The 21,293-nt window shown below is 40.9% G+C and overlaps 2 protein-coding genes across 2 annotated transcripts in view; one reads left to right on the plus strand and one right to left on the minus strand.

Moving 5' to 3' along the window:
• The window catches only part of LOC104967351 (3-hydroxyisobutyryl-CoA hydrolase, mitochondrial-like), a 28,123-nt gene extending 7,047 nt beyond the window's left edge, over positions 1-21,076 (plus strand). Inside the window, exons 3-9 of the mRNA XM_010796760.1 lie at positions 11,381-11,387; positions 15,904-15,990; positions 16,113-16,171; positions 16,617-16,698; positions 18,133-18,252; positions 19,737-19,770; positions 19,923-21,076. Of these exons, the coding sequence (XP_010795062.1) occupies positions 11,381-11,387; positions 15,904-15,990; positions 16,113-16,171; positions 16,617-16,698; positions 18,133-18,252; positions 19,737-19,770; positions 19,923-20,038 (505 nt within the window). The 3' untranslated portion in view covers positions 20,039-21,076. The remainder of the gene's footprint in view (positions 1-11,380; positions 11,388-15,903; positions 15,991-16,112; positions 16,172-16,616; positions 16,699-18,132; positions 18,253-19,736; positions 19,771-19,922) is intronic.
• On the minus strand, positions 3,162-6,752 carry mstnb (myostatin b). Its single transcript, XM_010796413.1, has 3 exons — positions 6,296-6,752; positions 5,592-5,962; positions 3,162-4,734 (listed from the first exon to the last, which is right to left on the minus strand). Exons 1-3 carry the CDS (start codon positions 6,681-6,683, stop codon positions 4,354-4,356), a joined length of 1,140 nt encoding a protein of 379 aa, XP_010794715.1. The 5' UTR covers positions 6,684-6,752; the 3' UTR covers positions 3,162-4,353.
• Positions 21,077-21,293: the final 217 nt, after the last annotated feature.

Here is a 21,293-nt window from a genome sequence, read left to right on the forward strand (position 1 = left end):
TTAAATAGACATGTTTCTCAAAATGTATTCAATGAAAAATAATGAACTTCCAAAGTGAAAATGAAAGCATCTCTGAGTGAGTGTGACAGCATTGCTATCAGACAGTGTAGGCACACTGTACAGCAGGGCTATTCAATTGGCGGCCCGCGGGCCAAATCCAGCCCCAGGGTGATATTTACTGGCCCTTGGAGTATAATGTTCTCCACATCTCTGCGTGAATGATTAGATAATTTCACCTAAATGAAATCAAATGAAATCATGTTGATGGTTAAATTAGCTTCACATGTAGGCCTACTGAGTTCTGAACTTGCCATTTAGATCTATAAAGGCCTTGGGGCTATGTTGTTTGATTTAGTTAAACGCAATATGCACTCCACTATGCTGTTGTAGTATTTACTGTATCTGAAGCTCTTAATATGATTTCTCATATTTCAAGCCATCGTTTTCCCGGCCCCTTGCTTTGGATCATTTTCATCAACCGGCCCCCGTTCCAAACTAATTGAATAGCCCTGGCCTACATATTACCAATATTGATAGGAGATAAAGTGAAACACAGCAGAAAAATAAGTGAACCACCTTTTTTAGGTAACAGTCTGATGTAATAGATAAACACATAATCAACTCAACTGCTTTGTTTATTAAGATCCTATAAAAACAAGTACACTCAAACAATAATTTTGACCTTTAGTTCTCTCTTATTTTCAAGACACATTTTCTGTTTTATTCCTTGTTCTTTTACGTCATTTTCTGGGAAGGCCCGTAGAGAGGATACATCTCTTGAAAGGCTCAAATAATCTGTCAGGTGTCTTGACCTACAGACATGACCTCTTGAGAGACCTATTAGACCTTCCTAAAATTAACCTGGGACCCATTTCTCTTGTGTACTGCTTAGTCACAGCACGAGTAAGCAAAAGTAAGCAAGGCTTTAATGCCATGAAATGTTCTACAGATGTTCAAGTTCTTGGAGGATGAATACTGGTGACTGTGAAGATCCCTTCACTTTGCATCTATTGCCACCATTGGATGAACATTTAACGTTGAAGTCAAATGTACTTTACATTGTTCCCAGAGGATGATTCCTGATGACCGTGATAATCCTTGCTGAATTGCCTAATTTTTTTGATAACACCAGTCTTGTTTTTTCGCAAGAAATATCGAGGTTTGAGTGTTAACAATTTGTCTTTGCCCTGCATAAACACTAGAAGGGTGTGACGCTTGGTTGTTGGAGTCGGACAAAGAGATTGGATATCAAAAGGATCTCAACGAGGACACCGGAGGTACGTATTGATACCTCGTGTAAATGCAATCGGGTTACAACATGTTTTATTTAGTTATTTATTTGGGTAAATCAACTTTTGGTCTACTTAGTACCAAATAACCAGAATTCAGTTTCATATAATTATCACAATTTGTTATGCAGCTCTATATTGTGTCATTTAATGAGCATTCGTGTTTCAATTCATTCAAATTCTATTAACTTTGCGCAACAGGAACCCTTTCCAATAACAAGGTCTCCAGCTGCCTTGGACTTCTCCTTTACCCCCTAACATCCTTCTTCCCGTTCTCTCACTCTCACTTCCTCACCTGTCAGAGGTGGAATGTCGCTGGCGGATACAGTCCTCCAGGGTCCGACTCCTGACAGACGCAGCGATGCTCAGTCAAAACATTTCCCAGCTCCTGTTCAAGAAGCAGCCTGAAACAAGCAACAGCAGCCATATCTGCAGGACACAACAGAATGAAACGATGCACTTGGGCATGATAAACTGAATACTGGTGCATGCTGTTTACAGCGGAGGTAAAAAGAACAATGCTGATAGGCACATCACAATAAACCTTATGTATTGCAGACATTCTTTGTTCCTGCTACATCTCACTCTCTAAAGAGGCAGAGATGCTTGAAACCTTTCCGTCGGGTGTCTGTATTTATAAGCAGCTGTTACATTTAAATGTAAAGTCAAGAAGTGAAGTCTGGCTATAACATTGACATTGAATTTACATTTATACGTAGTACCTCAGTTTAATGGCACTTTCATACTCTTTAATTACTTTTTTCAATACACATGTCATAGTATCAACGTGAAAGTTAAGAGTTGGACACTGTTGGAGATGTTTAGATTTATAAAACGTTCATGTCAGTTTGCAGATGGAGACATCACAGTTGGATGAGAATGGAGATTACTGTTTAAATTGGTCCCGTCTACTAAATCTACTATGATTTATACAACCTACATTAAATTTGATATTAAACTTTTGCTTTTCTCATTTAAAGATCCTTTCAGACACTATTCCCCTCTGTCAATAAAAAGCATTAAAGGGGAGAACCCAAGAAACCTTCCCCCTGGGAGAGAGGTTCTGTGGATCCACTCTGCCCGCAGTCTGCTCTCTGCTTAGGCCGATCGGTGTGGCAGCTTTCCAGCTCTCAGCAGGAAAGGAAGTGGCTCTCAGGGGCAGTGCTCAATTCGCCCTCTACTGGGCGGAAGTCAAGCCTCAATGAGGCCGTCAGTCGAATAGGTCATGCTGTCAGAGCGCACCAGAGTTCACATCCTCTCATTAGACAGCAATACTTCCAACATCCCTTCACTTGTTAAAAACTAAAGTCAGTGGAATTGGTCTGAATTGCGCCCGTGACAAAACAGGCTTATGTTGATGGGATTGTGCAGGTGTAGTCAGGTTGACAGTGTTTGGTGTGTATGTATTTTGACTTTTTCCATACACACCAACCCATCAAGTGCACACACTCACACATTGCCTTCCTATCAGTTTACACCCATTTGTAGAAGACATAAAGATTCCCAGCTGCTGGTGTGTGAGAAGTGTGTGCTGCGATGTTCGTTTACAGGTTGTTGTGTTCCGATACTGAAACATCGAGTATTGATATAATCAAAGTCAGCAGAATGATAAAAAATTATCTCTGAAGCCAGTTTAGAACAAAACCAACTTCATTCTAATTGTTTTCTAATGTTTTATAGTTGCAAGTGGTCATCTCATATTTTGTATGCTTCATAACTGAAATTAAGAACCCATTGTTCTCCACATATTCTAGGAACATAGATGTACTGAATACTGAACTAAATGTACCTGAAATTCCACACTATAACCTTAAAACTCTAACTTTCTGAATGTAACGCAGGAACAAAATACTCACACAAGCCGTATTCAACAAACAAGCATAAACTTTATTTGTTAAAACAAGTATATAGAGTTTCTGTATTACATCTTTCATCTTGCTAGATTGTGGTTTTATACATTTACCAACAGTGGTTTAGAAAGGCAACTCCTTATGGAAACAATGGCATATGTATACAATACAAATGAGCAAACATATCAAAATCAGTTTTTACAACTTTTGTAGCAACCAATTTTTTCTATTGGTGTGCCATAGTGCAAACTGTGTTGTTGGTGAGACAGAGTTTAAGCATGATCTCAAAATTCACACATCTCATTTCCTCTGTCTTAAACACATTCTTTATTTGTAGGCTGCATTCATTGTGCCTTCAGTTCAAGTCCTTCCTGTCCAGTCATGTGAATTTACAATCAGAATAGTTCAAGTGTGTCGGGCAGGTCAGGCTATTGTGTAGGAGAGTGAAGATAATGCTGAGCAAGAACACTCCTTGGTCGGGTTTGTACACAAAGACGTGTTGAGACCTTTAGTGGTGCTTCACACAGGTGGAACATTGTTTATAGGAATGGTCAACCACAACACATTTAAGTTTGATCCTATGCTAGAAAGATGATTTTCCAAATTACTTATGTTGCAATGTTTGACCAGGGTTATTTAAGAGGCTATAAAAAGAATCAGTTTTCATATTTTTATCGACTCCTATGAACCTTTGTGTTCCACCAGAATGAAATACCACTCTAAAAGTCTCCAAAAACTTTTAAAAAGTGAAGAGTTTTACTCTAACATGATTATCGAGCATCACACAGCTTAGCAGAGAGTTTAACAGCTTGTATGAGTGGAGTGGATGGCGTATGAGTATAATCTGTCGGCATGTGGATATAAATGGACAGCACAGAATACAGAGGAAAACAAGTTTTGAATAACTTTGATCCTTTCTACATTCACTCCAAGGTCCAGCAGGTGTGTGTGTGTGTGTGTGTGTTTTCCACAGCCATTTGACCTGAAGCCTCTATGGCTAAGATTTCAAGGGGTGGAAAGAAAAGTAAGAGCTGTGGCGGGTGTGAAAGCGCTGCCCTGCCGAAGGTCAGGCTGTTTCTAATCTGGTTCTATTGCACCGTGTTCTGCAGGAAAGCATTGGAGCTGGTGGGTTGGTTGTGTCAAAAAGTCTGAAGATGGAGGGCGGACTGAGCTGTGCCGTCCCCCGTCCTTCTCGCCAGGATCTCCGTTCCAACTCAAGAGCATCCACAACGATCCACCACCATGGAAGGGATCTTGCCGTAGATGATCTGTTCTTTTCGGTTAAAGTAGAGCATGTTGATGGGCGACATCTTGGTGGGGGTGCAGCAAGGGCCTGCGGTCCCTCTGGGGTTGGCCTTGTTCACCAGGTGGGTGTGCGGATACTTCTGCAAGTGCATGTACTCACACTCCCCGGAGCAATAGTTGGCCTTGTAGCGCTTTGGGGCAATAATCCAGTCCCAGCCAAAGTCTTCAAAGTCCACAGTGAGCGGGTAGCGGCAGCAGCGGGACTCGGGAGAGTTCTCGTCACAGTCCAGGCCCGAGTCTCTCCTGAGGCGCTTGGGGCCCTCAGAGATCTTCACCTCCATGAACGGTTGCTAAAAACGAGAGATCATGTGTGAATAGACATCAGCTGGGTTGCAGAAAAGGAAGGCGGGTGACAGCATTAATTTTACATCTTTTACTTTGGTGCCCTTTGGCAGCTGGTTTTCAAACACGGCACGGTAATATTATGAAACTTTGACTTTTTTAGGAAATTAAATCATACGATGGTTGGTTAGCCACAGCCGTCGAGGTATTCTAATTGCCCCAGAGCCCGGTGCCAGCTTTTGAGCTGTATGATAAGTGTTTGTCATTGATAGCAACTGTGTGTGTGTGTGTGTGTGTGTGTGTGTGTGTGTGTGTGTGTGTGTGTGTGTGTGTGTGTGTGTGTGTCTGTCTGTCTGTGTGTGTGTGTGTGTGTGTGTCTGTCTGTGCTGGCAATTAGTCTGATTTGCACAGTCACACAGAACACTTTGAGGAATGTGGGGGGCAGGTGAACTTGTATGTAATCAAGCAATAAGATTTGAGGTTATTGTGGGCCGGGCATGTGTCCAAATGCAGGTGTGCACCTGCATGGAGTCTGTGTTGATTAACAGCTTTCAAAAGTCTTAAATCTTGATTCCCTTTCCGAGCAGTGAGATGCATGAATGTTTAACCACCTGCTGACTCTGCAAAGCCTCTCTGCACACTACTGCCTCAGGGCAGTAAGATACAGAATCCAAAATGTCTCTTTAAACAGAGTTAGAACTGGACTTTTAGAAATGAGCGATTGATGATCTGGTCCCAGATCTAATTCATCTGTTACAGCAGTAAATATAACATTTGGTGATGAGACACACGGCTTGTTATCCCTTTAAGTAAAACAAACTTGACCACAATCTTACAGTTCAATGTACATTAAAGTTTATCTCACCAGTCCTTCCTCTCCAGGCTCTGTGGAGGTCACGGCCAGATCATTTCCCCGCGAATCGAATGCGTTAATCTCGATGCCCCAGTTGGTCTCCGGCTGCCGCAGCCACACTGCCAGAACCTGTTTGACGTCTATACTCTGCCAAGAGCTGACCCCGGCATTCACGTCGATCTTCAGGGAGCGGATGCGTATGTGCCTGCTCCCGTCTGTGACCGGCATCAGGCGGGAGATCTGCAGGAACACCGTGGTCGCCTCGTCCGCAGGGCGCAGATGCACCCATAGCTGAGCGCGCACTATGCGGTTGGCTTGAAACTTTTGAGCAAAAGAGAAAAAGCAGCACTTTGGTTCCCCATCCACTTGGGCGACGGACTCGGCTGCAGAAAAGAAAGAGACAGAAAAACCTTTACAGACAGAAAATAGACATTCTTAACACGACATTTAAACTCTAGAAGTGGGCTGTTACAGTTTTAAAACCCTGACATTTGTGCGCGTAATGACCTGGCGTAATGACGCACCGACCCTTACAACAGTTTCAAATATAGATAATGTTGATACTTGCACACTTTTATTATCAAAATCAGCTGAAATTACGCGTTAAAAATGAACTGTGTCTCCCGTGCGGTCAGTCCCGTGTGTAAATCCCATGTTGGAGACGTCTGAGCGCGTCCTTCTTATTATTCAAAAAAACCAACGAAATAAAGACTTACGTTCAGTGGCTATCATCATCATCGTCTCCGTGGTGGCATGCTCGTCGTCCTCCTCCATAACCACCTCTCTGTTGTCATCTCCCAGCACGTCGTACTGGTCGAGGAGCTGCTGCAGCGGCGGCGCTTTGGGCAGTAGCTGCTTCACGATGTCTCGGCTAATGTTCGGAGCTTCTTTCATCCGCAGTTTGCTCAAAATCTGAGATTTAATCGCGTTTAGTCTCATGGTTTTGATCTGCTGCCGGACATCGCAGGTGGCGCACTGCTCCGCGTCCTCCGCGTCCTCCGGGTTAGAGGCGGAGGGCTGCTGGTGCGGCTCTTGGTCACTCAGAACTACTGGACCCAAAGCAATGAGCAGGCTGAGATACAGCACAATCTGAGACAGATGCATTGTCTCTTAGGTGTTTGAGTTAAAAGGATCCCTGGGTGTGTGCTGGACCTGATGCGCGAGCGGACTGGGGTGGATTAATGTCCCACAATGATAGGCATCATACTTTATCAGCGCACACCTTTTTATACTCCAACTTTAGCCTCTTTTGTGTCGTCAAAAACTATGATTGGCTGGACAGGCAACAATGAATTTTAACCGACTGACATGAACACTTTTTTTCGTTGTCAAACCATAAAGGGATGGAGGCTGTGAGCATGTGCAACACGTGTCCGCAGATACACAAATTCACTTTTCTAGCACGGATTGCGCAATGAGCGGAGAGGCGCCCACGGACTGTTTGCGTTATATGTAACGTTTAGATGAACCTGATGGAGTTACATCACCACACATTAACACCAGACAACCAAATGTGGACTTCATAAATGGAAGTAGCACCATACTCGGATTAGAGTGTAGCCTAATACGTGTTTGAGTTCGCACGTTGAGAAAGATACAACCTAAAATGTTTGTGTCAAAAGTGTTTTAACAGTGAACTCTGAGGACAGGCATGTGCGGCTGGACCAGCATGTACATGGAAATACATTTTATTAAGAGCTTTTATTTGAATTTATAAACATAATGTTATAGTATTTCTTCAAAATTGTTATTCAAATGTTCTTCTATTTTATAGTTATGTTTCTTGATTTGTGGATGGGCTTTTATTTGTATACACGTATACACATGCATACATTTACAATTTTTGTAAACTCCCTTTCAAGTCTTTTTATACCATTATTGGCCCATGTCAATTCGAAACAGATGCATCCTTCCATGTTCAGGATTTAAAAAATAAATCAGCAACGATAAATAAAGAAACCTTAATCCTCTTGTTTAAATCGTTGTTGGTGAAACCAGGCAGTAGAATATGAGAGGATAGCGCCACCGTGTGGCAAGGACACATAATCGTGACACCTGTCATCATCAACAACAAGCAGTCACATGGCGACCTGAACATGGGTGGAGAAATGAAATACAGTCAGGAACAGAGCCAATCTTCGAACACTTGGCTAGATAAATTGATAGAAGGGATTGATAAACCATTTACTCTTATAAACACATCTGAATGTACAAAAGGCTACTAAATACATAATGTAAAGAAATAATTAATATTGTACAAATGTTTTTAAATGTTGTAACATTTTTCCTGATATTTTCAAAATTCTATATGATTGCTTTTTTAAATTCTTCCTGTTATTCGACATTATATGCTATGACTTTTTCAAAAAACAATACCAGGTTTTTGTCATGATCATTTCAATATTCTACTTTTTACCTAGTACTATAATGTTTTTGTTCCTATTTACCAACATATTATACATACATACTGTCTTTAATTTGACATGGTGTACTATGACTTTAATTTACCTTTTCAAAACATACTATACTTTTACTTTTTCAACATCATTTGACATGCTATACTATAACTTTATGCATCATATTTACAACCTACTATGTAACATAGTATGACTTTTCCACGGTTTTTTATTTTTCATTTTTATACCATGACTTTTTTTTCATGATAATCTACTTTCATATTATACTTCGACTTTTCTCTTCATTTTTGGTCCGTTTAATTACATTTCAACACACTACACTATACATGTTTTAATGATATTTTCAACATATAGGATATACTTTACTCTGGCTTTATTATTACATTACATGTTAGACGCTTTTATCCAAAGCAACTTACATACTCAATACTCTGGACAATCCCCAGAGGAGCAATTTGGGGTGAAGTGTCTGGCCCAGGAACACAACGACATGCTGACTGCAGTGGGGTTTGAACCTGTGACCTCCTGATCCAAACACCAACGCACAACCCACTTCACCACACGCCTCCACATACCATACAATAGATTTGTCAACATTATTTGCTTTGACTTTTATTAAAGATAGTTTTACCATACTATACAAATGTATACTTTTTTATTTCATGTATTACTACAAACACTATTTGTTGACATACTATGCCAAGACTTTTTCATGATATTTCCAACGTTCTTATACTCTCTTGTTTTTCAAACCTTTTGAATTTCACAACATAAAGATGGTGGCATTCAATGTGACTGCATCTCAGCGGTCGCTTGTATAGTTTATTATGTGTTCTCTTTGGCTAAGCTCCAATACACCTTAGTATTACTTAGTATTATAGTCCAGGTTGCAATATAACGGCTATCATTCACTCAGTGTCTGTTGTTTACTAACTTAGTAAACAGTTACCAACGGCTATCATTCACTCAGTGTCTGTTGTTTACTAACTTAGTAAACAACAGACACTGAGTGAATGATAGCCGTTATATTGCAACCTGGACTATCCATTTATTCATTTCTAAGATCAATTAAGTAGCCTAATATACCCAGTAATAAAAGCAAACTAAACACATAATGGGAGAGCTGTTTAAAGAGAGTAAAGGCAATATACAGAACCTAAAACTTAACTGAAAATGTGTAACTCTTGTAGCCAGAGTGATGAGTAGGCCTACAGTTAAGGACCTAAGAGCTTAGATCTGAATAAACACATTTTCTTATGTATTTATTGTCAAAGCATTAAATGTATTCATTGCTATCGGGATGTTAAGAGCATTCCATGGAATATGACAAAGAGTGTTTCTCAAGTGAATTACCTACCCCACCTTTAAGAACAATGGTTATAAGAGGCGCATATAACCATTGCCAGGTGGCAGTGGCAGTACTTACTGAGTACTGCCACCTGGCGGACTCAGTAAATCCGCCAGGTGGCAGTGTGGCTCCAGTCCGCCGCGGTGCTCCCTCAGAGCCGACGTGTGTCAGTGCGCAGCGGCCGGACTCTCCTCCTCCTGAGCGCCGCTGCAGCTTCGGGAGTTCCCGGAGAGACAGTCAGAATGCAGCCGGATCACAGCTGACCTCTCCCTCCGCTGAGCAGCTCCTCTCCACCGGGGTGAAGGCAACAGGGAGCCCGTCTGCCGGCCCGGATCCCCCCCCCCCACAGAGATTATTTTTGCAATCTGGTGTGGAGCTCTTCATGCTGCAGAAACAGAAACAGGGAGCAGCAACTTTAAATAATTTTGTTTCTCACACAAACGTGCAAGTCAACCCGCTTGGATAGTGTTTGGAGAGCGGAGGAGGAGGGAGGGGATGCGGCGCGGCAGCACCTGATGTCTGGACAATCTTTTATTTGAACGACCTTGGGTTCTACTCCTCTCTCTGGATTCTTTTTTTTTTGTCGGAATGGAGAACAAGCAGCCGCATTAGCCACACTCATTTAAAAGTATGTACAGCTACAGTATCACACTCATCCTGTTGACATGTTTAATCTCATGTTTGCTTTTCCCACTGAGGCTCAGTTTGTGTTTTTCAAACAGTAATTTGGTTTAATCCAAATCCCAGCATGTCTGACAGATATTGGATGCTCCCACAATTGAGGTGTATCAACATTGAGATGTTTTACAGGAATATAACAGAGGGTTTTGTGAGTGCACCTCCAAAATGTTGTTTGACTGAGGGAGACTCCCTGCTGACATGATTCACAGCCTGGTGTTGTGCAGCTTTTTTTTTAATGAAGCACATGTTTGCAGAGTGTTCCAGGGCCTGTAGTCCTGGAGCCTGTCAGTGCAGATGGAGAGTCAGGTTTACAGCAGCACAGCACCAGGGCACTCAGATAGAGACAGGCGTTCCCGTGCAATGCAATACAAATTAGGGCGAGGAATTGAGGCACTGTGAGGTGGGGGGGATGAGTAACACTTGATGTGCAGAGCAGCAGTTCAAAAGTGACCCTGCAGAGGTGAGGCCTTGACCTGGGCTTGGGTCATACAGCTCCTGGTATGCTAACTGATGTAAAATAAATGACTGAAATCCTCCCTCTATAGGTTACTTATAATCTTTTGTTATTTTATTTATTTATTTTCATTTTATTCCAGTTTTATTCAGTCCTACATTGGTATTACGTTTTCTTTCACAAAGCTATGTGTTACTCTGGTTATTACTTTTGTGGGGAGATAGTATTGTTTCTTTTATTTGTAAATTCAACATTCAAAGGCTTTATTGTTATATGATCAGTGTAGATATGGCAATGAAAATGTTAAGTCCCAGGCTCCTTCAACAATGCATCCTAAATATATGACATTAAACAATAAAACAAATTAAAAAAAACAATAAAAATAGTGCAAGAAGAACAGAGTGCAAGATTATGTTGCAAGAACAACGTGCAAGTAATTGAGGTAAAGTAAACTATTTACATTTCAGTAAAAGTAAATAAATACAATTTGCTAAATAATGCAGAGAATTATGAAAGTGAACAAGTAATGCAGGAGTCTTAAGACATGTATATAGGATAAGATAAGAAGAAGCAGCAGTCCTATAGCCTGAGGCTTGTCTACGTGTCTGCTTTATGAAGCAGTTCACTTTGAGAATGAAAAGTTCTATACTGTAAATACAAAGGTCAAATGTACGATTGAGGGTCTTTGAGCATGTTTTACGGTGTTGTTGTGTATTTATGAAAATAATTTGATCGCAGGTTCCTCAACAGTGCGTTTACAAGACATTAAAAACAACATGTGTCCTTGTTTGATGAAGCTGCTGTAATGCAAGTACAATTTCAGACGTTTAGTATAAATAAAGCTTGATTTGATCTGTTTGACTCTTTCTCTCTGCAGTTGCAATGAGGTTTCAGCAGGAAGCGAGAAGGTTCACGCAGGGATGGGCCCCCAGCACCTTCTAGATCTCCCCCTCTAATGTGTCTCACATGTTCAGACATGGACGGGAGGGGGAGTGGATAACAGGAGCGCAGTGAGGGCGAGGGGAAGCATAGAGCTGAGCTGACCGTTAAAACTTCCATGTGTGACATCTCACTCAAAGTCTCTCCCACCCTACAGTAAGGCAAGGCAAGTTTATACAGCACCTGTCAACACACGGCAATTCAAATGCGGATACATTTAATAAAATGGCATTTAACAGGAAAAAACTCTCATTAAAAAGCAAAGAGAATATAATAAACATAGATCCAGCTAATATAGAATAACACAGGTTTTATACAGCGCAGTGTAAGATATGAGTAGTTCAATTAAAAGAAGCGGAAAAAAGTCTTAAAATGTAGTAAGAGTTGTAGCGGACCTGCAGTTCTCTGGGAGTTTTTTCCAGATATTTGGAGCATAATAACTGAACGCTGCTTCTCCATGTTAGCAGCAGAGCCTTCACAGAAGACCTGAGAGTTCTGGATCTTTCATAATGTATTTTGGGCCTAAACCATTCAGTGCTTTATAAACCAGCAGCAGTATTTTGAAATCAATTATTTGACACACAGGAAGCCAGTGTAAAGACTTCAGAACAGGACTGATGTGATCCACTTTCTCAGTGTTAGTGAGGACTCGAGCAGCAGCGTTCTGAATCAGCTGCAGCTTTCTAATGGCGCATTTCCACTGCAGTGGGTAGCCCCGTTTAAGCGTCCTTAAGCGTCCTCAAGCGGCCAGGCCAGTTTTTGGTGGCCTTTCCATATAGCGTAGCACCGGCTAGCGCTAGCCGGTACTTTTTCCCTCTTTTTCCGGCCCCTTAAAATCGTGGTTCTATCAGGTCAGGGCCAGGGCTGAACTAGTGACGTCAACACTCTTGACTGCTGATTGGTCAGAGAGAATCGTCACAATATCGCGCGCGAGATCATCCCTAGCGTCAAGGTACGCTCACTTCTAACAAAGAAGTCTATTTTATCTTTACATTAATTTTCGACAACCCATGCTTTTATGGAGCCCCGAAGAGCTACATAGCTAGCTAAGGCAGATAGCCTAGGCAGATAGCCTTAGCTAGAGCTATTGTTTGCTAACACCATATGTGCCATTGTTTACTTTCAGTTTTTCTTTTCTCCCTTATCGCCCCGCCTACACTGCGTTAATACCCCAGGTCCTAAACTGTAATGGAAATGCGCCACGGCCTCGGACGGCCAGCGAGGTAGCCCGAGGCCTGAGCGAGGACGCTTAGGGACGCTTAAACGGGGCTACCCCGCTGCAGTGGAAATGTGCCATAATAGATGTTTTAGTCTAAAACATCTATTATGGCACATTTCCACTGCAGCGGGGTAGCCCCGTTTAAGCGTCCCTAAGCGTCCTCGCTCAGGCCTCGGGCTACCTCGCTGGCCGNGCAGGCGTCTTCGTACGCTTTTAACACACCATCGTAGCGATGTCGATGTTTCAGGTGACTAATCAGGTTGGAAGTATTATAGCTCGTTGCCTTTTTCCCTCCTTGTGGAACTTCCGCATTGCATTTGTTAATACAAATAGCAAGCGAACTATCTAACTCTGAAACTTGGAAATAGTCCCATACTACCGACAACATGTTTTTTTACTGTCCTGTCTTCACGGCCGCACACCATTTACGTCACAGCCAGGCATGAGTTAGGGAGCGCTGGATTTGTGAAAAACTCCCCTCTTCCTAAATCACTAATACCACAGTACTGGCAAAATGGGAGGAGCCGAGTGAAAAACAAGCACCCCTCATCCCAATCCACCCACACCGCAGTATTTTTTTCTTTTCTTTTACCCAAAAAATATATTTTATATTATCGGGGCTATTAATACTTTTATCGGGTTTATCGGGATGACGTCATAATTCCTAATATCGGGCCGATAATTATCGGGCCGATAATTATCGTGCACCACTAATTATTATACAGAGAACAGAGTCGTTATCAATTTGTTTAAAGCTCAATAAATAACAAAGAAGACCTCTGACCGGCACTTTTCTAATTTTGTATGTTGACCGGCAAAAAAAAATGATAACGGAAACTCTGCCGCACAGTTCCCTCGTCCCTTGGAAGAGGCGGAGAGGTGGGTGTTTTTCATCTACTGGTGGACTACCGGAGAGATATATAGCAGGAGAACACGCCGTCCACCGTGGAGAATAAACAGAAGGGCGACCATGCTCCGGGGTCTTCTTCGCTGCTTTGGTGTATTTTGTGGCGGCAGCAGCGCCACTTACAGGCCTGGCATATGTACTACAGCGTTTCCAGCATTTCCAGCGGTCTCGTGTGAACGGACATGTTAATGAATCGAATGCGTGTGAACGGAAGACTTTTTTGCGATTGCGTATGCGTTTTACCGTATGAGTCCTCGTGGGTCCGGGGCCTCAGACAGTCTTTAAACTCCAGTCTGTTTGTCTGTGTTTGTTTCTGTGCTGAGCACCTAATCATAACACCTAATCATAACACCTGTGTGTGTAAGCCCAGAGATCGAAGGTTACCATGGTGACGACGTTATCAAACACCTGTGTACGTGAGCCCAGAGATCAAAGGTTTCCATGGAGATGTGCTGTGAAAGGAGAGCCTTTCCATTGTTCTGAATGAGAAATAAACCTCTTACATTTCTAACTATAGTTTAAAAACGGTAGCTGCTTTCGTAAAATGACAATGCGTGGAGGATGTCAGGACCGTGAGAAGCGTCGGAATCTGCTTTTTGTGTATTTTCGGGTCGATAATGTGGCATTTTTGGCAGATGTACTAAAGCTGCTGCTCTGAGGACAGATCAGGCTTGATGTACAATGGGCCTTAATGGAGACATGTTGAACGTTTTTGTCACTTAATGTCCTCAGGAGGCATTTTGTTTAATTTTTTTTCTTAATTTTTCAATGTATGAGAGGTTTTCCTACGTTTTTCACAACAAATGATGTCCAAGGAGTGTAGGGTTTGGGAATTATGGCAGTTTTTAAGGTGAATTTCAAGCTCTCCTCCACTCTAGCTGTGACATCACGCACTCTAAGCCTTAACGAGCTGCGCAATACACACTCATGTTAAAATCTGAAGAAGGCCTCTTTACCAAGCTCCAAACTAAGTTAAATATCTCAAAAAGTGTAAAATGTATAAAAGATCTGAAAAATAAGTTTTATAGCTGAAGGTCTTGTGACCATGTTAAAGTTGGAATGGATTCTATAGCTAAAAGTATGTGGAAGGATTTGAAGGTTCCTCCCATTGAGTTACATGTTAAAAAAAGAGTTTAAAAAGCTGAATATTTCAAAAAGTATAAAAAATTTGAATTCGAAGAACTATAGTGGAATGCTGTAAACAGCATTCGCACTAATTAAGAATTACGCAGTCTTTACAGAGTAAGTAAAATACAAGCAGCAGCAGAGCTCTTTAATTCAATTATTAATTATCCTCAAGCAATGTAAAATAACGGCTTCCACACCTTAATGAAGCAATCCTGTGAATTCAGTCTGTTAAAGCGAATTTGCTCCATCCTAGCAGAGGAAATCATTTTGGATAGCCATCTCCTGAAGCACGGAGCTTGTGAGACTTCCAGTAAGTAGAATACATTTTTTAGCTGCAATCTTACCAATTTTGAGCGACTGCCTTTGATGGGCGGGGAGGCCTCTTGTCTCCTCAGAGCAACCAAATATTGCCAACTTACAGTCCGGTTTAATGTTTACTTTCCATTGTTTTGAAAGCCAATCAAATACTTCACACCAAAAATTATTCAGTACCGGACAGTGCCAAAATAGGTGTGATAACGACCCTCATCTGTCGCAAATGGGGGAAACAGATTGAATTTCTTACTTAGCTTGGTTTTAGAGAAGTGAAGCCTGTGTAGGACTTTAAACTGAATTGATATGTGTTTAGAATGTATAGAACAATTATGTATACTGGACTGTCCCTCTCCCCATAGCTCAGAAATTCTGACATTTCTGAAGAGGATTAGTCAGTTCTTCAAAGAGTTTCCTCAGTGAGAAGTATTGACTGTAGTCACCATGATGTCACACAATTCCTTCTTTTTTTTTCATCTTAAGGCTCAGGAAAATAAATGTAAAAATAAAGGAACTTTAATTGGATGGAAGAAAGCATAGCTTATTAACAAAAAAGCCCTCCTGAGAGTTAACCAATAACATTGTTTTGAAACAAGCTTCAAAACCTTAAAAAAAAAAAAAGATTTAAGGTCTCAAGGTAAGAATTGAACAAAGTCATGTACAGAGGCTGAAATTGTAATGCAAAACATGAGAAACAAGAGAAAAGAGTTCATATAGAGTCCAGACTGGACTGTGGGCTGCCATAAAGTCTCGAGTCGGGCCTTTTGGACGTCACCATCTGTGTTTTTTGGAGACAGAAGTGATTATATTTTATTTTAAAATGATGGACTGAATATAGCCTAGTTGTTTGTAAAAACAAACACAGTCCACTGCACACAAATATGCAGATTTATAAAATGTCCTGCCTTTATTTGAACAGATCCCGGAGCTGGAGAAGGAGCTGGTGGACCTGAAGTCTCCCTCTGCTGAAGACATCTCCAGAGTGCTGGACTCCTACCAGAACCAGGTCAGAACCCTAACACGTGTACCACTGACATTCAACTACAAATATCCAGAGCAGCTTCAGTAGGCACAGAGTTTTCCTGTGAACGCCTCGCAGCAGATGTCTGATGATGGTTCTCTCCACAGAGCGCTCTGGGTGCTGACAAGCCTTTCGTGTTGGAGCAGCACATGTCTGACATTAACAGGTAGGCTTCAGTTCCTCTTCTCTGTTACTCTGGGACTATTGTGAGCTGTTGGTTTGGTTTTCATTCAATATCTGTATTTATTTCTATACTATTAACTTTAAATATAGGAAACACCAGAGGCTGTACATGACGGTATATGCATTTAAAACACCTAAATATTCATCACTTATATTGCTCTACATTCACAGATGCTTATTTGACTTCATTACAGATAATTAACCCTCCTCATGTTCGTTTTGAAATATAATATAAATCCTTTTTTTGACAACAATTGAGCTAATACTTATCTCTACAGTTATTATAATAAATACTTTGTTAGATTGGGACTATTTGCAGGTTTATTGCCTAAAGGGCCTTATGCTTTAAGGATAGACTTATAAGACACTGAAAGCGGGAAGATGTGTTATTGAGGAAACTTTTGATGCCCCCCCCCCCCCCCCTTCAGGCTGTTCAGCTCCAGCAGTGTGGAGGGCATCGTGCAGAACCTGAAGGCAGAGGGCTCAGAGTTCGCTAACACACAGGCAAAGGTACAGTATGATGATTTATATTCAGAACTCGTGTCATTTTCAAGCTGTAATAGCGAAACAATGACCAGTTTACAGATAATGTAATTACCCTTTGCTAATGTTACATTTTTGGAAATGTAAAGAAATATGCTTTTTATCTCATAAGTAATGTGTGCAAGTGTTCAAAAGGATAATGTTATCATTTCATGTTGTCCTACTGTAAACAGACACTGACACAGATTTCATGCTTGGACATGTTTACTCGTTGAGGGTGAAAAGTGCAATGCTTATTTTGAAATGACCCACCAGAAACCTTATCGGTAAGAATGAGAAACAACTAAACAACCTCTGAAAATGGCCACTGGCAACCATGACTGCTGAATTTTTGTTTGTTGTTTATCTCGTGTTTTTGGTATTTTTTCGTTCTTTTATTATTTTTTCCTTCCTCTGTTCTATAGACCGACCCGTGCAAACGCCCCACAACGGCCAAAACACTTCCTTTAGGAGAACCGCGCTGCAGTTTCAGAAACGAAGCGAATAAAAAAAAAAAAATGTTCCAAAACATGCAAAAGAAGAAACATCTTCACCGACTTCACAGCACTTGTGGAGCACTTAGAAAACAATCACCAGCTTGAGAACACATGTGCAACGTTATAATCCCAAAATGTCACCAAGCGCTCACAGTTTTTTTATTTGATTTGTTTATTAAACTGCATCATGTCTTTCCTAATGGGAATGTTCTGAACCGTTGTAGTGCGTTGCACCTGTCGGCCATCACCGTTCTGGGCTACAAAAGTCACAAGCTAGTATGTGTTGAATATACACATAAAAACTCAATACATATGAAAGTTTAAACCATAAGATACGACAATATCAGTTAGGAGTTTCTATTACACTTTTGGTCAATTTAGATTGTGACACTGGGTGCTTTACCGATTCTGCTTTTCTCTGATTTAGTTTATCACATCGTCTTCACTCAGTTGAGATGTAACCTGGTAGAAGGGCGTATCATCTTATGTAACAGTGCACATGCCCCAGCTTACACCCCACCCCCTCCACCCACTCCAGGATTAATCATACAGCTGGTATCTCTTATTTTCTGTTTATTTGATCTGTAATATTTAAAATATGTTCATGTTGAAGAACTGTTCTGATGCTTAACTTAAATCCCCTGCTGCTTCCCTTCAGCTGGGTTCAACAAACATGTTTTCCTGTTTTCTTTCAAACCGTGAAACTCTGAACAAGAGCCAGTGGGGGGTCAGCTCAGGCATCAAATATTTATTATAAACCCACTTCCTCAGTTACTACTACACCACTGACTCACTGCCCCGCCTTGTGCATTAAACATTCATAGCTGTCTCTGTCTTCTTTCCCCAGTATTATTGTATATTATATTATAGTTGTGTCACCACCTCTCTGTCTGAGTCTCTAACACAGAAGTGTCTCCTCCTGCAGACGCTGTCCAGGATGTCCCCCACCTCCCTGAAGATCACCTACAGACAGCTGCAGGCGGGGGCTGCTCTGAGCCTGCAGGACGTGCTGGTGATGGAGTATAGGCTGAGCCAGGCCTGCATGGTAAAACCCAACACACTCATTTCCAGTTCATTCACTCGTTCATAATTGGGTAGGATTGGCCAATGATTGCATTCATTAACGTATTAATTTGCATTTATTTTCGTTTAAATGTCTGTTTTAATCATTTTAAAGGTACAGTCACCCAAACATTTCAGAAAATCATATTTCTAATATAACCGCTAGTGCTATTTCTATATTTATTGATTTTGTAATTTTATTTTCACTAATCAACAACATAACAGCATTGTAATCTACCCCCCAAATATCCCATCACCATTTTCTTAAAGTTTTTAAATGTATATACAATTATAAATCTTAATATAAACTCAATGCACATACAGTCAGTAATAACGTAGAGGTTAATTATTTCTTGTTCTTGAGTTGTAAATGTAACATTCATTTTCTTGGTAAATGTTTTAAAGAACTTTATTTATTGAAGGGATCTTTTATGACCCGTTAAAGTTTGTTATCAGTGATGGCTCTGATATGAAGTGCATGTTGTAAACTCAAAGTGTAAAAACATTAGATTTTAAAAATCAAGAAGTCATCACTCGGTTACTCACGATAATGATAAATGGACTGTACTTACATCGCGCTTTATCAGGTCTTTACGACCCCACAAAGCGCGTCACATACTACCAGTCATCGTTCACACCTCCCTCTCACAGAGCAGTGCACCTGCTCAAGGCTGCGGGATTAACTGGGTTTCAGTATTTTGCCCAAGGATACATCGACATGTTGACCACAAACGCTGGGAACAAACCGACCACCTTCTGATTGAAAGACGACCACTTCAGAGCCACAGTCGCCCCAATTATCCAATATATACTGTTTGTAGTCCAAATGATCATTGTTTTTAATCATAACACCTTGTTGTGAGCATTCTAAAATAGGAAATATTTTCCTTTTACTGTATAACCTCGCAGCAGGAAGAGCACCACTCAGAGGCTCCCTCACTGGCGAGTGTAGTTTGGTAGAAAGAAAGTAGTTCCTACATGAAACAATCTCTGCAGATTATCATGAGTAACTGGATCATGATTTCTAGATAAAGACATTGCTGATCAGTTTTTAAAATGAAGCTTTTGAGAAGAACAACTTTAGTGCCGTATAGTTTTATTATACTGCTGAGAGGTCAGACTGGAAGATATCTCCAACATTCAGTGACTCACACTAATCTGAATTGATCAAATGTATTTATGATTTTGGGATGAACCGTCCCTTTAATATCAGTTATACTGACATTAAACTCTTAATGCAAAGTTATATCTTTTAATGAATGCAATTCCGGTGCCTTAACTGGCAGAGAAATTGCTTATTCTCCCATTCCTTTCCTATAATGATTACTTTTTCTTTTTTAAGTGAAAAATATAAAAACAAAGCTGGATGATGATAATAGCACAGCTGTTTTAGATGAGCTATTATTTCATCTGCTGGAGTAAACCATAAGAGGATTGAGTCTCATGGGAGTGTTTGTTGTTTTGCAGAGAGGCTGCGACTTCTATGAAGGTGTGCGATCCGGTAAGTCACTGCAGTGAATTTCAGTTTAGCATAGTTTAACACGGCTTGCACTATTGATTTTAAAGGGTTAAGAAAGAATCATTAAATATTATTCTGCATTGCTTGACATCATTTGATTCTTTTTTACGTTGTGATTTTCTTTGTGTCTCCAGTGCTGATTGACAAGGACCAGAATCCCAAGTGGAACCCGTCCACACTGGAGGAGGTGTCGGAGGAGAGCGTGGAGCAGTGCTTCTCCTCTCTGGGGGAGAAAGACCTGATGCTCTGATGCTGAACACTTCATACCCACCACCAAGATCCCCCCCCACCCACCCCTAGTGTGTGCTCGGCCCTGTGAGAGGGCTGTACTACATAAACTTACGTACTCTGACTCTATATCTTTAAATACTGTACTGACACCTTACAGGCAAATTCAAGCTGCTCCTCTGCAGTGGAGGAAAAGAGAAGAAGGTCTGATTCATGTTCACAAATCTAAAATAGTAGCAGAAGAGGTAGTGAGCAGCTGCCCTGTGTCACACATGAGAAATGTTTGGAGTAAACTGGCTCTGCAGAGTGTTTTGTACAGCAGTAACTCTCTTTTGCTGCAAATGCAAGGGATGTGCCGCACAGCAGCATAAACAGGAATACATGGAGGAGCGATGATCTCACCGCTGAGTGCTTTATTACATTTCCTGTGGGTGTTTGTTGATGTGACTTGGATCCGTTTCATCTGATCTTCTGCAGTGTGGTCACTCAGTCTAATGCAGATCATGTATCTATTTCTCCCTTTTTGTTTTGTCCAGTATTTTTCCATTTTCAGTGGAATACTTAGAAGTGTATCAGTGTTCTGAAGAGGGCTGCATGATTTGAAATAAATTACTGATATAGCGGCTGCACTATAGGAGGGATTGATCATTTTAGCATTATTATTCCCTTTAGCATCGAAAGATTTATTAAAATGATCATGATTTGATTTTTTTTTTCCTCACAAATATGTGTTGTTTAGTCTGTAGAATACTATTTGGAGGCCCGGATATCTCCGCATCTCATTCAAATGTTATTTTAACATATATTTAACCTTTAACCAATATTGTGGTTCCTGCAGTTTGAACATCGAGCAAGTCCATGTTGTGATTTCGATACAATTCCAATTAATTGCGTAGCCCTATTTCTGGAGGCATTAACATGATTGTTATATGACAAATACAGTTCTGTATGTGTGTGATAGTTTGTGTTTTTAAAGTTGACTAAATCGCTGTTTTTCAGTAGGTATCCCGATACATTACAAGCGGGCAATAAAGACAGTTGGTAATGTAACATCAAGTTTTCTTGTTGAGTGTGAAAGAACTTCATTTATTCAGGCTGGGTGCTTTATGACCTGTTATAGTTTATCAGCAGCAGCTCAGATAAGAAGTCTACAAAGGAAACTTTTATTGCAGTTGCATGTTGGGTAATAAACCTTTAGTGTTGGCAACAGTTTTCTCCACCTGCATCACATTCAGTCTGACTCTATTACACTTATTTTAATATTAGCCTCTTAAGTG

Source organism: Notothenia coriiceps, unplaced genomic scaffold (genome assembly GCF_000735185.1).
Source record: "Notothenia coriiceps isolate Sejong01 unplaced genomic scaffold, NC01 NC01_scaffold00037250, whole genome shotgun sequence".
Lineage (NCBI taxonomy): Eukaryota > Metazoa > Chordata > Actinopteri > Perciformes > Nototheniidae > Notothenia > Notothenia coriiceps.